General features: G+C 52.1%; 2 protein-coding genes across 4 annotated transcripts; one reads left to right on the top strand and one right to left on the bottom strand.

Moving 5' to 3' along the window:
* The first annotated feature begins 1568 nt into the window (after nt 1-1568).
* Nucleotides 1569-8294, top strand: LOC117002027 (dual oxidase maturation factor 1-like). 3 transcript variants are annotated; one of them, XM_033070799.1, is made up of 7 exons: nt 1569-1645; nt 2391-2545; nt 3412-3469; nt 4012-4146; nt 4280-4493; nt 7090-7304; nt 7903-8294. In XM_033070799.1, exons 2-7 carry the CDS (start codon nt 2399-2401, stop codon nt 8109-8111), a joined length of 978 nt encoding a protein of 325 aa, XP_032926690.1. In that variant the 5' UTR covers nt 1569-1645; nt 2391-2398; the 3' UTR covers nt 8112-8294. The 3 variants fall into 3 exon arrangements, with proteins under 3 accessions (XP_032926690.1, XP_032926692.1, XP_032926691.1); XM_033070801.1 differs by lacking the exon at nt 2391-2545 and having other exon boundaries at nt 1571-1645; XM_033070800.1 differs by lacking the exon at nt 1569-1645 and having other exon boundaries at nt 2465-2545; nt 3045-3469.
* Nucleotides 8295-10781: 2487 nt separating this feature from the next.
* Nucleotides 10782-19762, bottom strand: LOC117002189 (dual oxidase maturation factor 2-like). Its single transcript, XM_033071065.2, has 8 exons — nt 19668-19762; nt 18476-18585; nt 16972-17135; nt 16787-16844; nt 14463-14597; nt 14072-14285; nt 12779-12993; nt 10782-12370 (listed from the first exon to the last, which is right to left on the bottom strand). Exons 3-8 carry the CDS (start codon nt 17116-17118, stop codon nt 12177-12179), a joined length of 963 nt encoding a protein of 320 aa, XP_032926956.1. The 5' UTR covers nt 17119-17135; nt 18476-18585; nt 19668-19762; the 3' UTR covers nt 10782-12176.
* Between the last annotated feature and the right edge of the window lie 1315 nt (nt 19763-21077).

Below are 21077 nucleotides of genomic sequence, written 5' to 3' on the forward strand. Positions count from 1 at the left end.
TTAGAGAAGAAGGGGAACTCCTTCCCCCTTGTTTTCATTTTTGGGAATAGGGTATCCCCGCAAAGGACATGTTTGTGATGCTTGTTTGAACAGCCCCAAAGCCACCATGCCTCAATCCTTTCTGAAGGCAAACTCCACATATTGGTTTATCCAAGCCAGTGCAGGGCTCACCCCTCTGCTGCCTCTCCCAGCTCCAGGGAGTGCAACAAAGAATGCTTTAGACCCTCATCCCTTCATCACTTCACATGGTTGCATCTTCCCCATCTTGATTATTTTCACCCTGCCAGTTACCAGCCACCTTCTCAGTGCTTCCACCTTTCCAACAGGTCCAAAGCCCCATGGGTATCCATGTGATCATCCTCAAGGATTTGCTCCATTTGCTGTGAAGTCCATGTCTCCCTCTGCTTTGCAGGGGCTGTCAGAGCTGGAGCTGGTGCCAATCCCCACCAGACATCTCCACAGCAAATCTCTGCACATACATTCCTCAGCCGCATCACCCTTACCACCCTTTAATTTTTTTAAACAACTCCTGGGGAGGGATTCAGTGTTCAGACTGGGTCAGACCAGTTGGGGATTTGAGGGGAAATGGCAAAGTCTTTGCCCAAAAATTGCCTTTTGCCTCCCTCTGCCAAGGGGGTGAGTATCCAGCTGGCCCATTCACTGGTATGCAAAAAAGAAATATCCAGGGGATGGCTGTGCCAGTATCAGAGGGAAGACTCCAAACATGGGTCAGGAGAGGGCTTCTGCCACGCTGGTCCTTCTCAGCATCAATACAACCTTCTTCAGCCAACTGAAAGGCCAAAGTACAAGAGCAAACCCCAAAAGTTTGAATTTCCATTCTCTCCATGCCATGACCAGGTTACAAACCTGAGCATCTTCTGCACAATGAGGCTGGGAACACCTCTAGACTCCTTGCCTGGTGACCAACAGCTCAGTCAGGACCTTCTCAGGGAAACTACCCCAGGGAGGGAGTCAGCAGCAGGGTCGTCAAGGAGGCCAGTGCTCAGTGATGGGAACCTTCAGGCAGTGCAGATGAGGGCTTTGGAGACCTCGTCTCCCACCAGGATCCAGAAGGGCCTGGCAGCTGCACGGTCTTCATGCCATATGGAACTGGAGTTTTTACTGTTCTGCAAGAAAAGCCAAGGGGATGAAGGCAAACCCTTCCCAGGACTGTGCCAGCCCATAGCTCCCCTGCGTGCCCTGGGACTCAGCAGGAGTGCCGGAGCGGCTTGTCCATTGTGGTTTAGGCTGGATGATCCAATCACCTTTGGAGGCAGGTACTCTAAGAAACACTGGGAGAAACACAGCCGTGACTCCAGGCAGGCTGGCTCGTCTCCCGCAGCCTTGGCAGGCAGTGCGAGCAGGCGGGCAGGCGGCATCCCTGCTCACTCCGGTGCATCCCGGCGCTTCCCGGTGCATCCCGGCGCTTCCCGGAGCATCCCGGCTCATTCCGGTGCATCCCGGCACTTCCCAGAACATCCCGGCGCTTCCCGGAACATCCCGGCGCTTCCCGGAGCATCCCGGCTCATTCCGGTGCATCCCGGCACTTCCCAGAACATCCCGGCGCTTCCCGGAGCATCCCGGCGCTTCCCGGAGCATCCCGGCGCACGTCGCAGCTCCCAGCCCGTGACCGGCTGCAGCGGAGGTAGGCTCGGGATGGGGATGTGGGTGTTTATGCTGCTGCTGCTGCAGGGATAGCCCTCGTTCCAGGGGGATGCTGAGCTGCTCTTTCACAGCAGGAAAGTGAGTTGGTCAACTGCAGTGGTAAAAACAGCCTTTGGTCTCCCAGGCAGCGTCCCACTGTTGTCCCCAGCTCGCTCCTGAGTGCTTGGCACACCGCTGCCAAGGACAGGGAGCTTTTCTGTCCCCTCAGGGTTATTCCCGTTTCCTTGGACGATGAGGAGTTAACTTCATACAGGCTCAGCGAGGAGCAGCCCGACAGGGCTCAGCCTGTATTCGTGCAGTGATTAACCCATAGCCCCGAGCACACCTATTGAATGAAGAGCTGAACTGGGGAGGGAGCACAGGGAAGATTTCGGGGATGGAAAACAGAAGAGGGGAGTGAGCAGCTCAGGAGTGTTTGTTTGCATGTCTTGCTGTCCCTCTTTGGGGACAGCCTGAGTATTACAGCACATACCCTGGTGGCTCCAACAGCTGTGGGCTGTACGTTGGGAAGATGAAGGGTTCCTGTGGGAGATACCTGGGTGCATGCCCAGTATGGTATTTCAGTGCCCACGGACACTGGGATGCACACGCAGCCATACCAGGGACAAGCAGAGTGCTGGCAAGGGGGCAGGAGATAGTTCTATGGACAAGGCTGGTTGGAGTGGATGTGAGGAGATGATTTTATCACCACTGTCTCTCTGGGTGCCAATTTTGAGTCGTTCCAGGCAGCAAGATGACACTGTGGAATGGCTCCTACCCCTTCTACCCTGGAGCCAATGCCTGCTTCCCTTTTGACACTACCCGGGCTGTCATTGTCACCATATTCCTCTCCATCTTGGTCACGTCCATCGTCATCCTGCCAGGGATCCCAGCCAGGGGGGTAAGTGGAGGGGCAGGAGCAGTTCAGACCTCTGGTCGCTGCCTATGCATCCCACATTCCTCCTCCTTCCCAGCCTCCGTAACAGACTTGGCAAACAAACCTGCCCATAGGCTCATGGCCAGAGCTCTGTTATCTCTAGAGAGCCATGGGACTGAGTTCCAGCCTATCCCAGCATGAGCACTCATCCCAGAGACACCAAACTCCACCACCCCAGAATGCTGAGGAAGCTAGATCTGACCTTGGCTGGGTGTCTCTGTGAATAAGTCTAAATGATTTCACCAGAGTGGAATAGCAGGGTGAGGCTCAAAGATCTCACCCCACCTTCCCAGAAATCTCAATAAAAGAAGGAGGTGTTTACTGGGCATGTCCCAACACTACTCACTGGGCAGACCCTGCTGTGAGCCACATCAAGTGCTTGTTGTATGCCTTGTCTTGCAGCAGGGCTGGTTGAGGGGCTTCTGTCACTCTACAAACGCCTGGTCACTCCTTTTTCCTACAGCTGTGGCCAGCTGTCAACACGTCCAAAGACATGAGGTTTGGATAAATGTGGAAATAGCAGCTGAAGACTGTTAGAGGGAATTTCTCCACCCTCTTTCTCAAGAAAAGGGATGTCACAGCTTTCCCAATGGGTTCTTTTGATCTTCTTCCCCTGTCTCAATCTCCCTGCTGCCTCCCCCCCACCACAGCAGGGATGCCTCAGCCCCAGGTGTACCCCATGCCACTCACCCACAGAGCACATGGGGTGACTCCCGAGGGGAGGGACAGCTCTATTCCTCACCATGTTTCTGAATTGTGTGCTTGGTGCTGAAGTCCCCATGGTAAGATCTGACTGACACCTCTCCTTCCACTCTGCTCAACCCTTACAGCGACTCTTCTGGTTCCTGCGGGTGGTGTTGGGACTCTTCATGGGAGCAGTGCTCCTCAGTGAGTTCTGGGATCCTGGGGGGAAGCTCATGGATGTCCAAGAAATGGAGGGGAAAGGTGGGGAGGGTGAATAGATCAGTCAAGGGCCAGGTCCCACCCATAGGATGAGTTAATGGGAAGATGGACACATGTCTTGTGCCTGGGGGGTGGATCCAGCAGTTGGTGGAGGGCACCCACCTGCCTCCAGTCTGAAGACTGGTGCTCAAATCCAGGGCAGTCACCAAAAACCTACCACCAACTTCCACGGAATTCAGACAAATGGGCTTAGATGAAAAGCAGTGCCCAGAGAGTGCCCACACATCAGTCCCACTGCTACCAGGATTAGGATCTGCACTGGGGCTGGGGAGAAACCAACCCAAGTGGGGCTTTCAGGGTCGTGGGTTGGGCTTGATATTCACATACAGGACTTCTGCCCCTTGGGGCTGGCAGTCCAGTCCTGACCTTGGGTCATGATGCTCAGACCATGGTGACCATCCTGGCAGGTGCTTCCAGCACCAGACATCTTGCTGCCAGGCTGTAACTAACCCCTGAAGTCTTCACAGCTGTACAGTTCACCAGAGACTGGGAGACTGGCTGGGTGCAGGTAAACACCTCCTACAAGTCCTTCAGCCCTGTCCAAGTGAACGTGGACATTGGGCTGCACATCGGCCTGGCAGGGGTGAACGTCACACTCAGGGGTAAGTGCAAATCTGAACAGGAGGGGACTGGGTGCAGGTTTGGCACCCATGCACCTGGATAATGACCCCACACCAGGGAGCCTTGGAGCTTCCTCCAGTGCTGAGAAAGGTCCTGAGTCTTCATCACCTGCAGGAAACCCAGTGAACCAGATCAACGAGACCATCAACTACAATGAGCACTTTCCTTGGAACTTTGGAGCGGATTATGACCACAGCTACAGCAAGGGACTGGAGAAGGGGCTGCCCAGCCCCATCCTCTATGTGGCAGAGAAGTTCAGCACGCAGAGTCCGTGTGCTGTGCACAGGCAGTACCGCATCGCTGGCCACTACACGTCACTCACCCTGTGGTGAGTTACAGCGAGAGGTCAGCCCTGTCCCATGCAGTGGGGAGCTGGGAAGGACCAGGGACAGCAGAGGGAGCTTTATGGAGCCACCCTTGTCACTGTAAGGCCATGCCAAAGCCTTGGCTCTCTGCAAAATCTGGGGTTCTCACGTTTCTGGGGTCTGTCATAGACTCATAGAATTGTGGAATTATGGAGTGATTTGGGTTGGATTGGATCTTAAAACTTATGTTGCTCTAACCCACCACCCTGGGCAGGGACACCTTCCACTATCCCAGGTTGCTCCAAGTGCTGTCCAACCTAGCCTGGGACACTTCCAGGAATGGGGCAGCTTCTCTGGGCAGCCTGTGCCAGGGCCTCCTCATCCTCACAGGAACAATTCCTTCCCAATATCCCACTTAACCCTGCTCTCTGGCAGTGGGAAGCTATTCCTCCTCATCCTGTCCCTCCAAGCCCTTGTTTGAAGTCTCTCTCCAGCTCTCTTGGAGCCCCTCCAGGCACTGGAAAGGGCTGTAAGGTCTCCCCAGAGCCTTCTGTCCTCTCTGAACACCCCCAACTCTCCCAGCCTGTCTCCAGAGCAGAGGGGCTCCAGTCCTTGGAGCATCTTTTATCCATGTCCCCAGACTCCTGTCACGTGTCCTCTGCCTTGATGTACAAAACTGCAGTCTGAGGAAAATTCATTGAAGAGAAAATAGATGCAACTGTGGGACTCAGGGTTCGAGATCTCTCCCAAGGACCAAGGTAAAGAGTCCTAGTTGAGATCCACTGTGAAGGGTCTTCAAGAGGGTGCTCAGAGCTCATCTCTTGGTATGAAACTTAGACCCCTTGTGTGTGTTTTGATTGTGGAGTTCCAGCACCCCCATGAGTCTCAGAGGTGGTGGGAAAGGCACTGCAGGGAAGAGAGAGCGTTGCAATTCTGCCATGAATGTAGGTTCCAGGTCCATGTATCCATCTCCTTTTTTATTTTCAGGAAAAATAATTACCCCTACCCAAACATTCCTGTATTTCAAGGCAGAAATGTTCATGAAAACTCTTTTTTTGTTTCTTTCTTGGAATCAGAAAATCTTATTAGGCTCACCTCCCCAGGGAGCTAAATCCAAGCCACAAGCACAGGGTAGGGCTGGCAGCTGGATGCACTCCAGGTGCTGAATCAGGAGTTGGCATAGCTAATAATACAGTTCTCCAAACAAAGGTGTCCCCTGATGCCATTGTCCCTCTGAACACGTGGGAACTGCCTGGGGGTGACCCGTTGTGGACAATCACAAGAATAACAAAAAATGTTACTTTGACAGGACTGTTACAATCTGTTTATTACAGAGATCCTCTTCCCAAATTAAGGTGCAAATGAGACCATATGCTGAGGTCAATACTATAGATTTTATTGACAGCAAATATGATATAGACAAAGATAGAAAGAAACAGAAAAGGAAAGGAGAGGGAGTGAGAGAGAGACAAATTAAGTAAAAAGATATGCCCACCCATGGAACCAGACACTGTCCTATTGATCCTCTTCTTCTGGTCTTCTCAGTGGTGGGGGTCCCACAAATCTCAGAGTTTAATGCCAGTTCAGGTTTAAGTGGAAATGCCCAGGCACCCTCCCTGCAGAGGGGAACTTTTGCATTTTGCAGCACTCTGGATCTGTTGCAATGCTGTGGATCAGGTGTACAGTAATTTCACAACCATAAGGCACACCGGACTATAAGGCGCACTTCCGGGTTCGGACCAAAATTTTAGTCAGAAGCGTGTGCCTTATAGTCGTGAAATTACTGTATTTCTCCGGTGGAAGGGCTCAGAGTCTTGGGGTGCTTTGGGGGTTTTTGATGGTTATGACCCCTTCTAAGACATGACCCTGCCTCTCACGCCAGAGTTGAAGCAATTCTACCCCCTCAGAAGAGATGAAAACCCTCAGGCAGAGATGTGAATGGAAACAATGTGTGGTGTGAGCAGGACCTTCCTGGGAAGGGAGGGGAGTATTTCACCTGAGCCAGTTTTGTAAGGGAGGACATTGGCATGATAAAAAACATCACCCTGCCTTTCCAGGGTCTGCTTCTTATCTGCCTTCTCCCTCATCTGGCTCAAAACCCAGAGCTTCTAGGGGGGTCCTCAGTCTTATGCACCCCAGAGGGCTTGCCACCACAGACCCAAAACCCCTCCTTCTCCCCTGGTACAGGGGAACCCAGCCCCAGCAAAGCACCTGCTGCCTCTGCAAATGGCCAAATATTCAAACTATCAAACATTAATATTTCAGTTTGTCACAGGAACCTCCAGAGATTTCTACTCCAGCCCCACACCCAGAGCAGGGCTGATGCCAAAGCCATACCAAGGTGCTTGGGGGCTCCAGGAAATCCAATACTGAACATTCCCAGGTGTAAAGATCCCTCTCTGCTCCTGTGGAATCTGTCCCACAGCTCCACCATGCATGTCATTACACAGTTTGGGTTGTAAGGGATTCTTTAGATCAGGCTGCCCAGCTGTCTGTGCAAGCAAGGTCAGCTACATGAGGCTGCCCAGGCTTTATCCCTCCATTGGGATATGGAGAGGAGACCCTGAGCAGATACTCCAAACATGATATTTTCTGCTCAGTTTTGTGGTCCTTTTGCAGGCTGGCCTTTTGCACATGGCTCATATCCATCCTGTTCTTCTCCATGTCCATCCTGCTGTATGGTGGCCACATGCTTCTGCTCACTGCCACTCTGATCCTCTTCTCACTGCTCTTCTTCTTCACTGTGAGAGACACTCTGAAGTGCCCCATCCAGTTCGGCCCAGTTTCCTTGAAAACAGACTATGGTGAATCCTTTTGGCTGACATTAGTGACAGGTGAGTGCTCAGCTTGCTTCTGGGGCTTTTCCTCTCCATCCCTACAGATATGATGCCCCAACAGCTCCTAATCCCTTCTTTATCCATGGCTGGTCACAGAAGGTGATAGTTTTAGCTTAGAAGATTTTAGATCAGAATTATCAAGGTTGGGGAGAAAAAGAGATGAGCAGTCAAGAGATTTGAATGTTTGAAGTTACCTGCTGGACCTGCTCCACTTCCCAGCAGCAATTGTTTCCTTTGATCAAACCAGAATTTTCCATGTTACAGCATCACCTCCAGGGAGACCAGTCCTTTTCCAGCAGCAGATGTTAACTGATTCCCCCTGGATACTCCTCCTGTTCAGGCTAAACCAGCCCAGGTCCTCCAGCCTTTCCCTGTGCATAGTGGGCTCCAGCCCTGACTCTCTACCCCAGTTCATCAACCTCTCTTTTGTACTGGGGAGCCCAAAGTGGTGCTAGAATCAAGATGGGGAAAGAGAAATCAACACTTTTTCCTGACCTGCTGGGTGATGGGACATGTCCCTGGTGTGCAGCTGGGTGGAGCTGGGACCCAGCAGGACTCCTGCAGTGGTGTCCCTGTGTATCTCTGTGCATTGCAGGGCTGCTGTGCCTGCTCCTGGGGCTGGGCATCATCATCCTCAACTCTGTGCAGCCAGAAAAGCTGAAGCTCATCTTTAGCCTGGACAAGAGCAGCAAAGACAAGGTGAGGGACAAGTCCTGCCTGCCAGCTGAGCCCAGCTGCTCTGCACAGGATGGGCTTATGGTCCCCCTGGGCGAGCTCTGCCAAGTGACAGCCACCCAGCTCTGAGGCACAGGGAGACAAGGTCTGGAGAGGCTGCTCCTGAATTCACCAAATCCATCAGCAGCCCAGGTGGGAAGAGATGTGACAAGAACCAAGTGATGAGAATATCCAGATCTGAAAGAGTTTTCTCAAATACAACAGTCTGATTTTTCTTTTTTTTTTTTCTTTTTTCTGTTTTACTGCCCTTCCCCCCAGTCCATCCCAATAAACCCTGAGTCCTCCCCAGGATACAGAGATTAAATCAGAACAAAACTGGGGAGAAGGCAAGAAGGCAAGTAACTGCAGACTCATAGATATGAACCAAAGGAGTAGAGCCCACATCAGCCCCCTCCAACTGGAGACCCTCAAAAAGTCCCCTGCCCTTGGATGCTCTTCCCATCAGCAGTCAGGAAATGCAGATGGAGCTGTGCTCCCCAGGGTGCCCTGTACCCAACACTCCTCTCAGTTTGAGGTGAAGAGCAGGATGGCAAAGAGGAACACAATTTAGTAGGATGCTGGAGGTACCAGACCAGGAGGGAGGGAAGAAGAGAAGGAGATGGGAAAGGAGGTACAGCAATGCCCTGGAGATCAGCTATAATCAATTAGGGGGTGGTGAGCAGCACCTCCAGTCTGGGTTCCTCCTGCTCAGCTGTGGAAATACTCAAGTCAGGGGTAAGAGACACTGACATTCTGCACACCCAAGGCAGCCACCCACTCCTGCCTGCTGGCAGCCAGCTGGACCCTTGCCCACACAGGCAGGCAGGGTGCATGCTTCAGCTTTGCACCCCTTCCTTTACCTCTGAGGATTTCACAACCATTTATTTCTGTTTTGTGCTCACTTATTTTCCCCTCTATCTCAACAAAATAAGTGTGACTTGCCCTTTCACTTATCTGTTGGTAGAGGTGCTCCTCTGAGGACTGTTGCTGTGACATGGCAGCCACAGGGAAGGGATAAAGAAAAGGAAGAGCTCTTTTGTGGTCCTGAATGGGACACCTAACCATGGTCAGCCAGTGCAGGGCAACGAAGTCAAGGCAGTGCAACCTAAATAGGGTATTGGAATATCCCCAGCAAACAAGCAGAGTCAATATGGGAGAACTTTAGTTCCTGGTGTGCCCCTGAGTATGTGGGAGGTTTGATGGGAACTCCCTTCAGCCCTGCAGAGACGTTTGCAGAAGAAGCACCACAGGCCAGGCTCTCCTCTGGGGAGGAGGAGCCCAGCCATGGCATCCTCTCCCATCCCACTCTGCTGGGAAGAGCCTTCAGTGAGAACCCAGAGGACCCAACAGAGTTTGGAGCTGAACTCCTTTGGCTCAGGAGATCTCAGCCAGCCCAATGACATCTATCAGGAGATGCTTCAGCATACAGACAGACCAGATCCAAAGTGCAACAAATCCCTTTGGATTAGTCAATTGAAATTCAGGCATCACAAACCTTTCCAATGTGTTCCTGCCTGGGGAGCAGTGCAGTGGCTGCCTGCCAGGTGCCACGGTGGTTGCAGTGAGTGCCACCAGGGCATAGAAGCATGGTCCTTGCAGAGCCCTAGGCTGTGCTTCCTGAGAAGCTGAGTGTTTGTTCCATTGCTGGCACTGATTCTGGTTGGATGCCAGATTCCCCAGACATGGGGAGGGCAGAGTTCTTCTGGGCCAAGAGCCACGGATTTAGGGGTGATCATTTTACCTCTTGTTGTCTAATTCCACCTCAACCCAGCCAGGAAACTGAGTTGGGAGCTGTGGTGGAAGGAGGAAGTGGGACCTGCAGCAGCACAATGCAGGGGCTGCTCAACCAGCTCTTACAGGGCAAGTGATGAAGCTGCTGTGACCTACTGAGGCAAAATAATCACCCCTGAGCAACGGTCCTGGGTGTGCCCCTCCGTGTGGTTCCAAGGGAAGAACATCTCCACCTGCACATGTTCTTGCAGGTGGCCGGTCCCCATGACACGGGCAGCCCCATCCTGCCACTGCCCTGCATGAAGTGCTCTCTACATGCTCCATCATGTCACTGGTACAGCTCAGCTGGCCCTGTGCAACACCTGCTGCAGAAATCCTGGCCATCCTGTGCTTGCTAGGAAGCAGACAAGACACACAGAGTGCTTCAAACACACTTAGTGCTTCAAACAGATCAAATTTTATTTAGGTTTTGTTTATTTTGGTTCATGCTCCTATATGTCTGCTACAAGAGGACGAAGTTTTCCTTCTGGTGAGGATGCTCTTGGGCAGGAATCATGCCCTAAAGCAGGAGATGAAGCTGGAGAGAGCCAGATGTGATGGCCAAAAGGCTGGGAAATCCCCCAGCCTCCTGTGTCATGGGATCTGTCCCATACCAGCCCCAAAACCTTGTATTTTGCTGTACCATCTTCCCCTCAGTGCCTTCAAACCTCATGTGTCTGGATGCAAGAAAATCTCAAGGAAGGATCCTCCTTTTCCTAAGAGAGTTTTGCTGGTTTACTCTTACAGCTTTAGCCCCAGCCCTCAGCTAGTTAAAATCCTTTTGTGGCTCTCCTACATTCTCACAGCTCCTCGTGACAAAGATTTCTTTGTGAGTGACCCCCTGAAACGTGCCAATGAGACATTTATCCCCATGGGAAGGATGATGCTGCTGGAGGTTTGCCAGAGGTCACCTTCAGATGTGCCCCATGGCTCCTTCTTAAGAAACCAGCCCCCTAAATGTCCACAGTGTTTCAAAGGAGAGGGGTTTTAGTAAACTTTTATTGAAAATAATTCCTGCACAGAGCAAACCACATTAGTGACACAAAAGTATTTATCTGACAGAAATAAGTAACTTCTCAGCAAGGATCTCAGAAAAAAAAAGTAAAAATACTGAAATTATGTACTTTATAATTAATTGGAATTAAAGTGCCCAGGTTTCCAGCATTCAGTTATAGAATCCCAGAATAGTTTGGGTTGGAAGGGGCCTTAAGGTTCATCTTGTTCCATCCCCCACCATGCACAGGGACACCTTCACTATCCCAGACTGATCCATGCCCCATCCAACCTGTCCTGGAACATCCAGGGATGGGGCAGCCACAGCTTCTCTGGTTAACCTGTGCCAGGGTCTCACTACCCACACAGGGTGAATTCTTTCCCAATATCCCATCTAACCCTGCCCTCTGGAAGCCAGAAGTTATTCTTCCTCATTGTGTCACATGAGACCTCGTCCCAAGTCCCTCTCCTGATCTCTTGGAGCCCCTTTATTCTCTGGAAAGGGCTGTAAGGTTTCCCTGGAACCTTTTCTTCTCCAGGTGAACACTCCCAGCTCTCTCTCTCTGCCTCCAGAGCAGAGGGGCTCCAGCCCTCAGAGCATCTCTATGACCTCCTTTGGACTCATCCCAACAGCTCCATGTCCTTCTCCAGAGGCAGCTCTGCAGGTGGGTCTCACCTGAGTGAAGCAGAGGGACAGATTGCCCTCCCTCCCCCACTGCCCAGCCAAAGTGTGCTCCAGCTGGACAAGGATAACTTCATTCCTCACTCCCTCTCCTATGGCACCTTTTTGTTTCACATTAGGCTACAAGTTTTGTCTAATAAAGGCCAAATTTGCATATGAAAAGTATCACATCACCACATCTGCCACAGCTAACTCCATGGTACATTTACTCAGTGTGGAGCAGCTTTTTTTTATTCCAGCTCCTGCAGCATCAAGGCTGCAGAAGTTGGATCCATGCCTGGCTTTCCTAAACTACAAAATGGCATGTTTGGGAAATAATTTAACAGGTTTAATGGCAGGCTTTTGGAGCAGCAGGTGCTCCCCGGGAGAAATGTCACCCACGAGCTGTTTCTCAGTTTCCGTGGGAACAGACCAGTGGAGAATCCCTGCATGGGGCAGGGCATGGAGCAGCAAGGGCATTCCTCCTGGGTCAGGGATCCCCAGGTGAGTGTGCAGCTCAGGTCTCTGGAGCTGTGAGCCTACCAGCACAGCCTGCCCCTTCCAGAGGGCACTGTCAGGGAGACACAGTCTCTGAAAGTGCTTCCCAGCAAGGACCTATCCCAGTGCGGACTTCAAAGGCAGTTGGATGGGGAATGCGTCTCTGGGGGCATCAAGAAGAATGTGTTCTGCTCTTTTGGGTCCATCTTCAGGGAGAGAGTGAGGACTTTCTTCTAGATGCTGTTGATTTCAGAGGGCTGAGAAGGAGACAGGTCGTTGTTCATGAAACTGGGGTTGATGACCACCTCAGGCATTTCCTGGTACTCCTCTGCTTTGTCCTCACGGAGATCAAAGAAAGTTTTCAACAGGTCCAAATTGAGGTGATGCATTGCCACAATGATGATTCCAAACACAAAACAGAGCAGGCCTGGAAACAAACATGCTCTCAGTTGGGTTCCTGTCACTCCAGAAGTGTCCCCACCCCACTGCTCTCCTTGGATTGTCCCCTGCCAGAGGACAATGCCTTTGGTTATGGAAGGTGGTCTTCTATTGCATGAGCTGCTCTGAGCATCCTTAAAACCCAGGCAGAAATTTAAAAACCCAGGAAAGCGATCCCAATGTCTTTGCACCTCAGGAACCATAAATGCCTGTATTGCCCTTGAGATGAGGATGACGTTTCCCCTTTTCCCCTCCACATCTCTGCCAGGATCTGCTTTTTCAAGGCACGAGCTGGGGCTCTGTAGAGCTGCACTTCCCACTTGAGAAGGAAGCACTGGGACTTTTGTACATACAGAGGGACACACTGATGTGACCTGGGGAACCCTGATGTTCTTACCAATTGCTAGCACGAGCCAGAAAGATCCTCCATAGGCCACATGCAGGGTCCTGGTCCCAATCTGGATCACGCACATTGGGGAGTTCCTCACGGTGGAAAATGAGAGCAGTGAGAAGATCACGAAGGCCCCTGTGACCAGGAACATATATCCTCCATAAACGAGGACAGGCATGGAAAAGAGAATGTTGGAGATGATCCATGTGCAAAAGGCTACCCTGGAGACAAGGGAAGACCAAGAGATGAGTGGGTGAGTACCATGGATTAAGATGCTCCATGTGAGGATTTCCGTGTGGAAGGAGGAATCTGGACTCCAAGTGCTCTGTACAAGGTGGAGAAGCTCTGAGGGAAGGCAGGAATTATCCCTAATCCCACGCTGAGCAAGCACACGTGCTTGCACACTGCTGCATCCAGAAACACAGATTCCCTCCTCCCACTGTTCAGCTCACAGGCAGTACCAGCCTCAAGGAGGCTGTAGCAGCCCACACAGTGAGTCTGAACCATCCCAAGTACCTGCCATTCTACATATGGGGCAGCATGGACCCTGAGAGTAGCACCCACAACTGAGATAAATGCAGGAGCAGGCAGAGGTCATTTGCCCTGCACTTGCTGAGAGTTGGGCTACAGAGGAAGGCCTCAGCTATGGACCAGGAGCCCTTGTTCCATGGCACTGCCAGGCTTCTTCCCTAGTTTCTGTATCCCTGCTGTCGAACACCAAGCAGGGAGAACAGCACTGCAATGGCTCTTGATGGCCAACATGTGGTGGAAGGGACCATCTCCTGCCAGCTGGGGACCAGCTCTCCCTCAGCCCAGTGGGCAGTGACACATCTCTGACCTTGTGACAGAGTCAAGATCAACACCACAATAACAGCAGCAACATCTTTCCCTCACCTGATCCCAATCTGAGATACAAAATCCACTCACAGGTAGGGTTGGGAGAGTTCTTCATGTGTGCATGGGTCTCTCTGGGCCAATAAGGACAGCAGCTTCCACTCCATCCACGGGGATGGACTTCTGCCATCATCACCACATCACAGCAAGGACCTGCACCACTTTCCTCTCTCTTGTGCCCAGCTCTGTGGATTTGTCCAGCAGGGAGAACCATGACTTCTTCTCTGATCATCCTAAAGTGTCCACCGTGCCTTGCAGGGACCCCTTCATGCACACAGCTTCCCTCCTGGCAGGATGGAATCCCATCCATCCCAAAAGCCTAGGGGAAAGGTGGCCAAGCTCTTCACATCCCTGCATCTCTTGTACCTGCAGCAGGACAGAAGGGCTCACCAGGACAGGACTCACCAGAGCATGGCTGATGCATAATGGCCAGCGATGCGGTACTGCCTGTGCACAGCACACGGGCTCTGCGTGCTGAACTTCTCTGCCACATAGAGGATGGGGCTGGGCAGCCCCTTCTCCAGCCCCTTGCTGTAGCTGTGGTCATAATCCGCTCCAAAGTTCCAAGGAAAGTGCTCATTGTAGTTGATGGTCTCGTTGATCTGGTTCACTGGGTTTCCTGCAGGAGGGATGAGCTGAGGTACTGCTCTGCCAGAACCTGGGCAATGCCAGCCGGGAGCATGGGCATGGCAGGGTCCCAGGAGCCTCCAGACAGACCAAGGGCCCCTACAGAGCAGCTGTAAACCTCTTGGGGCCATGGCCACTCCAGAGTTCCAGATGTGGGCATCAGACTCACCCTTGAGCGTGACGTTCACCCCTGCCAGGCCGATGTGCAGCCCAACGTCCACGTTCACCTGGACAGGGCTGAAGGACTTGTAGGAGGTGTTTGCCTGCACCCAGCCAGTCTCCCAGTCCCCTGTGAATTGGACAACTGCCAGGAAAAATAAAACTGGAGTTAAAGCAGGTCTGGTTTCAGGCTTTGCTGTGTTCAAGGGGAGAATCATGAGTGAGTGGCAGCATTCCCACCATGGTACTGGAAGGGAGTGTTAGGAGGGCAGGAATGCTGACTCAGCCACCAGGACATGCCCCAACCAGCTCCCACACCCTGCAGAACTCAGGTCCTCCCCTTGTTAAGCATCAGCTCCCTGGATCTGGGAGCAGTGGAGCTCAGATCCCCAGAGATGAACATCATGACCTGATTTCTCCTTGGACATCCTTTCCAGAACTTCCCTGCAAGCTGCCCGCCATGGCAAGAGCCACACCACCCAGGGACAAGGTTCAGAGATGAGCTTGTTTGTCAGCCACAGGAACAGTGGTGAGTCTCATTTCACACATTCAGCTCCCTAAATTGTACTATTAGAAACAGTAAAAGTCATTGTCTAAAGGAGGTGGTGGAGAGGGGTGGGAATGGGAAAGCTTGGGCAGTCATTCCAGCTGGGATAAAAACAAAAATTTGAAGCTTTTCTTGTATATGTTTTTTGGAATAAGGTATCCTTTTCTGAAGCACTTCCACTTTGCAGTGGGCTTCATTTTCCAACAGGGAGAGTAAAGTCAGTGATTTGATATCAGGCTGAACAAAACCTTCCTGAGAAAATGTTCAGTTGTTGAGTCAACTTGTGAGTGCATTGATGCAGTGGGAGCTCCACAGGAATGTTTTTGGCTGCAAGGGTGAGTGTGGCCTGCTGCTGCCAGACAGAAACTCTGACGCTGGCTTCAGAACAATTTGTTCTTCCCATGTGCCCAAGCAGAGCCCAACTGCAGCCTTGTCACAGAGCGGTGCTGGATGGCTCTGCAGGGCTGTGGACTCAGTCCTGCCCTCCATCCCCCTGCCACCTCCAGCCTGGCACCAGGTTCTCAGGCGGCTCTGGTGGCATCTCCCAGAACCTGGACATCCCCAGGGTGGGAACCCTGTGCTGGGATGGTCTGTGTGTCCTGCAGCTAGTCCCAGTATGACTACCTGCTTCTAGTGCCTGGTCAAATAATCTTTTAGGTTATCATTACCCCTCTCCTTCTTCATCCCTCTCTGAGCAGTCCTGTAATCCATCTTGTCCTTCACAGCAGGAGGGATTTAGGGTCAGGGCTGGTTTCTCTTGCCACCTGGAATCTTCTATCCCCTCAGTACAGCTTTCCTTAGCCATCCTGTTGCCCTGTCTGAGTTGGAAATCCCACTGCCACTGCCTGGTTTCCACCATCAGTTATTACAGGAGATTTCCTGGGTTTTACTAAATGAAATCCTCTCCTTCATCTCCTCTGACCTTGCTCCTTGGGAGGTCTTTACCCCACTGCAATCTCTGCCTTGTGTTTTATTCCAACCTGCTCCCTCCACATCGCTGCAAGGCTCCTCACAATCTCCAAATGTGCCTGGCTACTGCCCCAGGCAGCATAGGAGGGCTCACATAGTGTGGGAAAATAATGGAAAACTGGGGAGGGGGATTGTTAACACACCCAACCAATGTAGCTGGGGTGTAGAAAAACCCAGTGATCACAGTAACCACTGTCCAGCCTAGTGTGATGGAGAAGTGGAACATCTGTGTTTCAGCAGCTCAGAAGCACCTATTGAACAAGCCTGAGATCCAGCCCTGTTACAGGAAAGATCAGAATACATCAGTGAACTACTCCTGCACATAACCCTGAACCACAGGTGAAAACAGCAAATGTGGTGATCCTTTGGCACGGACTGAGCATCGTGGTGCTGGTCCCCTCCTTGTCTCTACCCCATGCTGCTTTGGGGATCCCCTGGAGGGTGAGGTAATGAAAATAAATCTGCTCTTTGCATTTCATCCATGCTTTTGTGGTTGCTCCTGCATCCTGCCTGAGTCGGGTTGCACACACAGTTGGAAGAACATGGGGCTGTGCAGCCTGATGGAGCTGGGCCTGTTTGAGTTACAGACAGCAAACCTCCCAGAAGTAACCACAGGCACCCCCAAGTGCCCTCAGCCCCTGTACCAGGGAAGGGAAAGCTGTTTTGGGAAGCTGTGTGACTGCTTTGCAGAGCATGAGTAAGGTAAACCCCACAGCCAGCTTGGTTGTGACCCCCAACTCACATTTCCCAGACACAGACCCCACCCCAGGGTTTAATCCTGCCCTCAGACCCATCCCCAAGGGCTGCACAGCACTTACCCACAATCACCAATCCCACGAAGAGGCTGAGGAGAACACGGAGAGTCCAGTACAACCTCTGCAGGGAGAGAGATGGGGCATCAGGCAGGGAGGAATAGCCCTGGCTCTCCTCCTGTCTCACCCTAAACCACCCAGGAGGGTCCCAGCATCCAGAACACGGGGAGCAGTTGCCCAGGGTCACACACCGCCCGTCCACGGATGCCTGGGATGATGAGCAGGAAGCTGCAAGCCAGCGCCAGGAAAACCACGATGACTATGATGGTGCTGATGTCAAACCCAGCAGCCTTCCTCTGCTGCGGGTAGAAGGGGTAGATGCCATCGAAAAGAGTCATCCTGCACCTCCAGGAGCCTGTGGAAGAGAGGTGGTCTCAGCAGGGACCCTGCAGAAGAGAGGTGGTCTCAGCGGGGACCCTGCACTGCCCTGCCTGGATGCCTCCAGCATCCAGGTGGTTCAGTTCTGGAATAACCAGCTGAGGGAGATTCACCAAAATGGTCCCCAGAGGGACAAGGAAATGTGATGCTGCAAGCAGGTAGAACACTTCCCAGTAGAGAACACACCACCCAAAAGCCCTCAGTGGAGGAGACGAGGTGCCTGGGCTGAGGGACTGTGGCAGCCCAAGGAACCACAAACCCCTGTCCTGCTGCAGTGTGAGGAGCAGCCCCAGAGAAGGAACCTGTTAAGCAGCTCTTCTCCAGACAGGGCCAAGTCTTTCCCTCCAGAGGGTGCAGCCAGGGCTTTCCACCTTGGGGTGAACTCTTAGGGGAAGTGCCCAAGCCAGTAACCACCACAGAAGCATTTTCCTTCAAAATTACCAGGAACAATTGAAAACATGGATTTCACAATATCAAAATTATCCCCAGCCAAGGACCATCAGTGCCAAGTGGAACAAAGTCCCCTATTCCTGCTCATTTCCTCCAAGAAGCTTTTCCCCAGGAGCTGGTGGTCTGGTGAAGGAGGAAGAGGGAGGATTGGTCTGGAGGGGCCAGAAGCAGTCCCTAGTCCCAGGATGAGGGTCCAAAGAACATTCAAAACTCTGTGAGCTCATCTCAAGGCTAAAGGTAGCTGAATTATATGAAATGAAAAGATGCGTCATTCCCACAGATGACCTTGAACTTCCTCTGACACTCCAGTTCCAGCGATTACACATCTTTTCTACCAAAACTGATAATATGCTTAGTCCTCTTATTTATTGCTTACTAAATAGCCCCTCTGCATGTAACTGCTGCAGGAAGTTTGTTAAAGTCAGGGAATGCCAGAGCTGATCTGACTCATGTCTAAACAACATTTTATTCTGTTCCTGTACAGAGCAGGTGATTTTATTCTCATTTTCCAAAAGCTGTTTTAATAATATTTTTAGGTAAGATCCAACCCAGAGCATTTCAGCCACAAAAATATGGTCCCAAATCCCTAGAGGTGAGTGGGGATCACAATAACTATCATAAAACAGCTTGCTTGGACAGCTGAATTGCTTTTCAATACATAAAGTACTATTTTATTTGAGAATAATTTTCTGTCCAGTAACCCAGATAATAAAACTAAAGTGTGGAATGGAGACTGGGATTTTACAACGGCTCTAGACCTGGATTTAGCTTGACTGCTACAAACTACCAGAGCTGTGGTGGGCTCTTACAAGTGTTTGGGGCTATTTTCCTGTAACAGCTTTGGGTTAATTACTTGGAAAGACAAACCTGGAGAAAGGAAGCCCTCAAGAGCTGTGACTGTCTGGCAAGCAGGAGCTGTAGCCGATTCCCAATACTACTGAAGTCCAGCAAAAGTCCCCACAATACAGTCAGAGTTGCTGCAAGAAAAGAAATAAATGAGTAGTTTAACCTAGGACAGATTAAATCATAATTCCACTTGTGTCCTGGTATCTTTGCCCAAATCTCCTATGAGATACAATGAAGCAAAAAAGATTTCCAAGTCCATATTCACCAAAACACAACTCTTCAGAGTTAAAAAAAAATTAAAAACCAAAATACAACATGAAGAACGCTGTCTTGTTAAATTTAAATTTAACTTTCAACCAGCATGAATGGATGTTTGCATTTCTGTATGCTTTGCATTTCCATATGCTGGGACTTGTTTTATAGGGAGCTTCTAGGGAAACAACTCTTTTGCTGTCTGCCCATCTTTCTCCCTTGATTGCCCCACAGGCATTTTTGCAGTTCTTTGGCATTTTTGCAGCTTTCAAGTGGAAAACTGATGCCTACAGCTCACAGCAGGATAAACTGAATTTGTTGCACCTTGGAAAGCATCCTCCACACTCAAGCATTGCTGTGACCTTAGAGCCCCTGTGGTTCTTTCTGTCACAATGTATGGAGGGGAAAACTAGAAATATCTTCAAGGTACAATCAGCAGTTCAGCAGAAAAAAATAAAGTAGTCTTACATTTTAAAATATTCTGGACTTGTTGGAGAGAAAGGCAAAGAAAGCAGAAAGTTTGCCCAAACCCCAGAAGTGTCTCATTACATAATCTCCATTTTCCTGCTACAGAATGAACCGAGTGCTCAGATTTGGAAGTGTTCAGCCAAAAACTCCCGGTGGCAGAGCCAGCAGCAATCCTAGCTGGGTTGCTCCTGCAGGTTGGTATTTTCTATTGGAAAAAAATAAAATCTTCTCCCCTGGAAACTGAATCATCAGAACTGCAATTCCCAGGTAAAGAGGAGTGAGGAGACAACCTGGCTGTATTTTCCTGACCCCGTAACAGGGTGGAATAGAGGAAACCGGGGGTTAACTGTAGATGGGAAGCATCCTCCCCTCTGTCACTGCGAGTCGGGACCCCCGGGGAGCGGCGGGCAGCGCCACGGGCTGACCTCAGAGAGAGGGACCGGGACGGGGACAGGGACGGGGACAGGGAGCGGGACCCCCTCCCACCACCTACCTCCTTCTGCTGCTGCTGCAGGCGGCGGCTTGGGCGGCTCCGTCCCGCACCGCGCTCTTATAGGCGGGGTGGCTCCGCGGGCCGTATGTAACCCGCGGTGCCGCCCGTCCGCCGCACTCCGCCGCAGGTCAGGCCACTGCCACACGCGGGTCACACCTCGGGGGACAGCGCTCCTGGGCGACCGGGACACGCGTGGCACTGCCTGAGAGGGTGATCGGGACACGCGTGCAGCCGAATCCGTGGGGTATTGAAAGAATTGTGGGCGTTCCGCTTGCGTGGGGAAAAGGGAGCTCAAACGACTGGGAACACGCGTGTCCTTGCTTGGGGGGCGGGTCGCGAACTGAAGAATCAGGGACACTCGCGTTCCCCGTTGTGGCTGTGTCTGGGAACCATGCGTGTCTGCGCTTGGAAGGATGTCTGAGGGACCGAGGCCACGCGTGTTCCTGCCTGCGTAGGTGGGGTGGGTCCGGGGATCGGCACCTGACGTGTTCCCACTCGCGTGGGAGCTGCGGGACCGGGAGCTCGCGGGGCTGTGGTGGCCGGGGCCGTGCGCGTGTTACCCGCGGGAGGTTCTGCCGTCACTGCTGGAGGGAACAGGAGCTGGTGCTGCTCCTCCTTTTCCTGCTGTGGGGACACGCCGGGATGGGCCGTGCCTGGGGGATGGAAGGGGTCGGGCCGTATCCCCAGTGCACGTCCCGAGGGCTGCAGCGCTCGGGTGATGTGCGAGCACGGGGAGATGGGGCCATGCGCGCCCTGGCCTGCAGGGAGCGGTGCAGTCACGCACGGGACACGCGCGTCCTGCGTGGGACACGACACCGCAGGCACGGGCAGAGACCTCTCACGTTCCTCCAGGGTTCAGAGTCCCTGCTGTGCTCTGGGGCATTGGGACGTCTGGCCCCCAGGGGAAGCTGGAGACACCGCTTATCCCTGTGTGCAGATTGGCCACAGGGTATGCACACGTTTAGGATACTCTAGGATCCGGGGCTGGGGACATGTAGGCTGTTCTCAAATCCCTGCACTGACTGGTGTGTGGGGGGAGGTGGCAGTCCCCAGGTGTGTCCCACCAGCACTGGGAAGAGATAGAAATTAGCTGTGACTCACAAGGACCATAGGGATCAGGCTCCAGGCTTGTGGAAGGCCTTGAATCTGCTGTCCTCTGGGTGGCCACGCTTAGATTCTGCCATGGGGCTGATGCTCTCTCAGGATGCTGGTGTGTTCCACAATCCCAGGTTACCTGTGGCTCCAGGGAGAGCCCAGGAAACTCTTGGAGGCTGAAGCCCTAATTTTAGTGGAACCAAATTTGCTGGGATCAGGTGGAATAGGAGATCCTTGCTCTGTGATAAGCTGTGTGTTTGCACTATCTGACAGTTTTTGGAGGGGTATGAAACTCCAGGCTTTGACAGGGCAAGG

This window comes from Catharus ustulatus, chromosome 12 (genome assembly GCF_009819885.2).
Source record: "Catharus ustulatus isolate bCatUst1 chromosome 12, bCatUst1.pri.v2, whole genome shotgun sequence".
Taxonomy (NCBI): domain Eukaryota; kingdom Metazoa; phylum Chordata; class Aves; order Passeriformes; family Turdidae; genus Catharus; species Catharus ustulatus.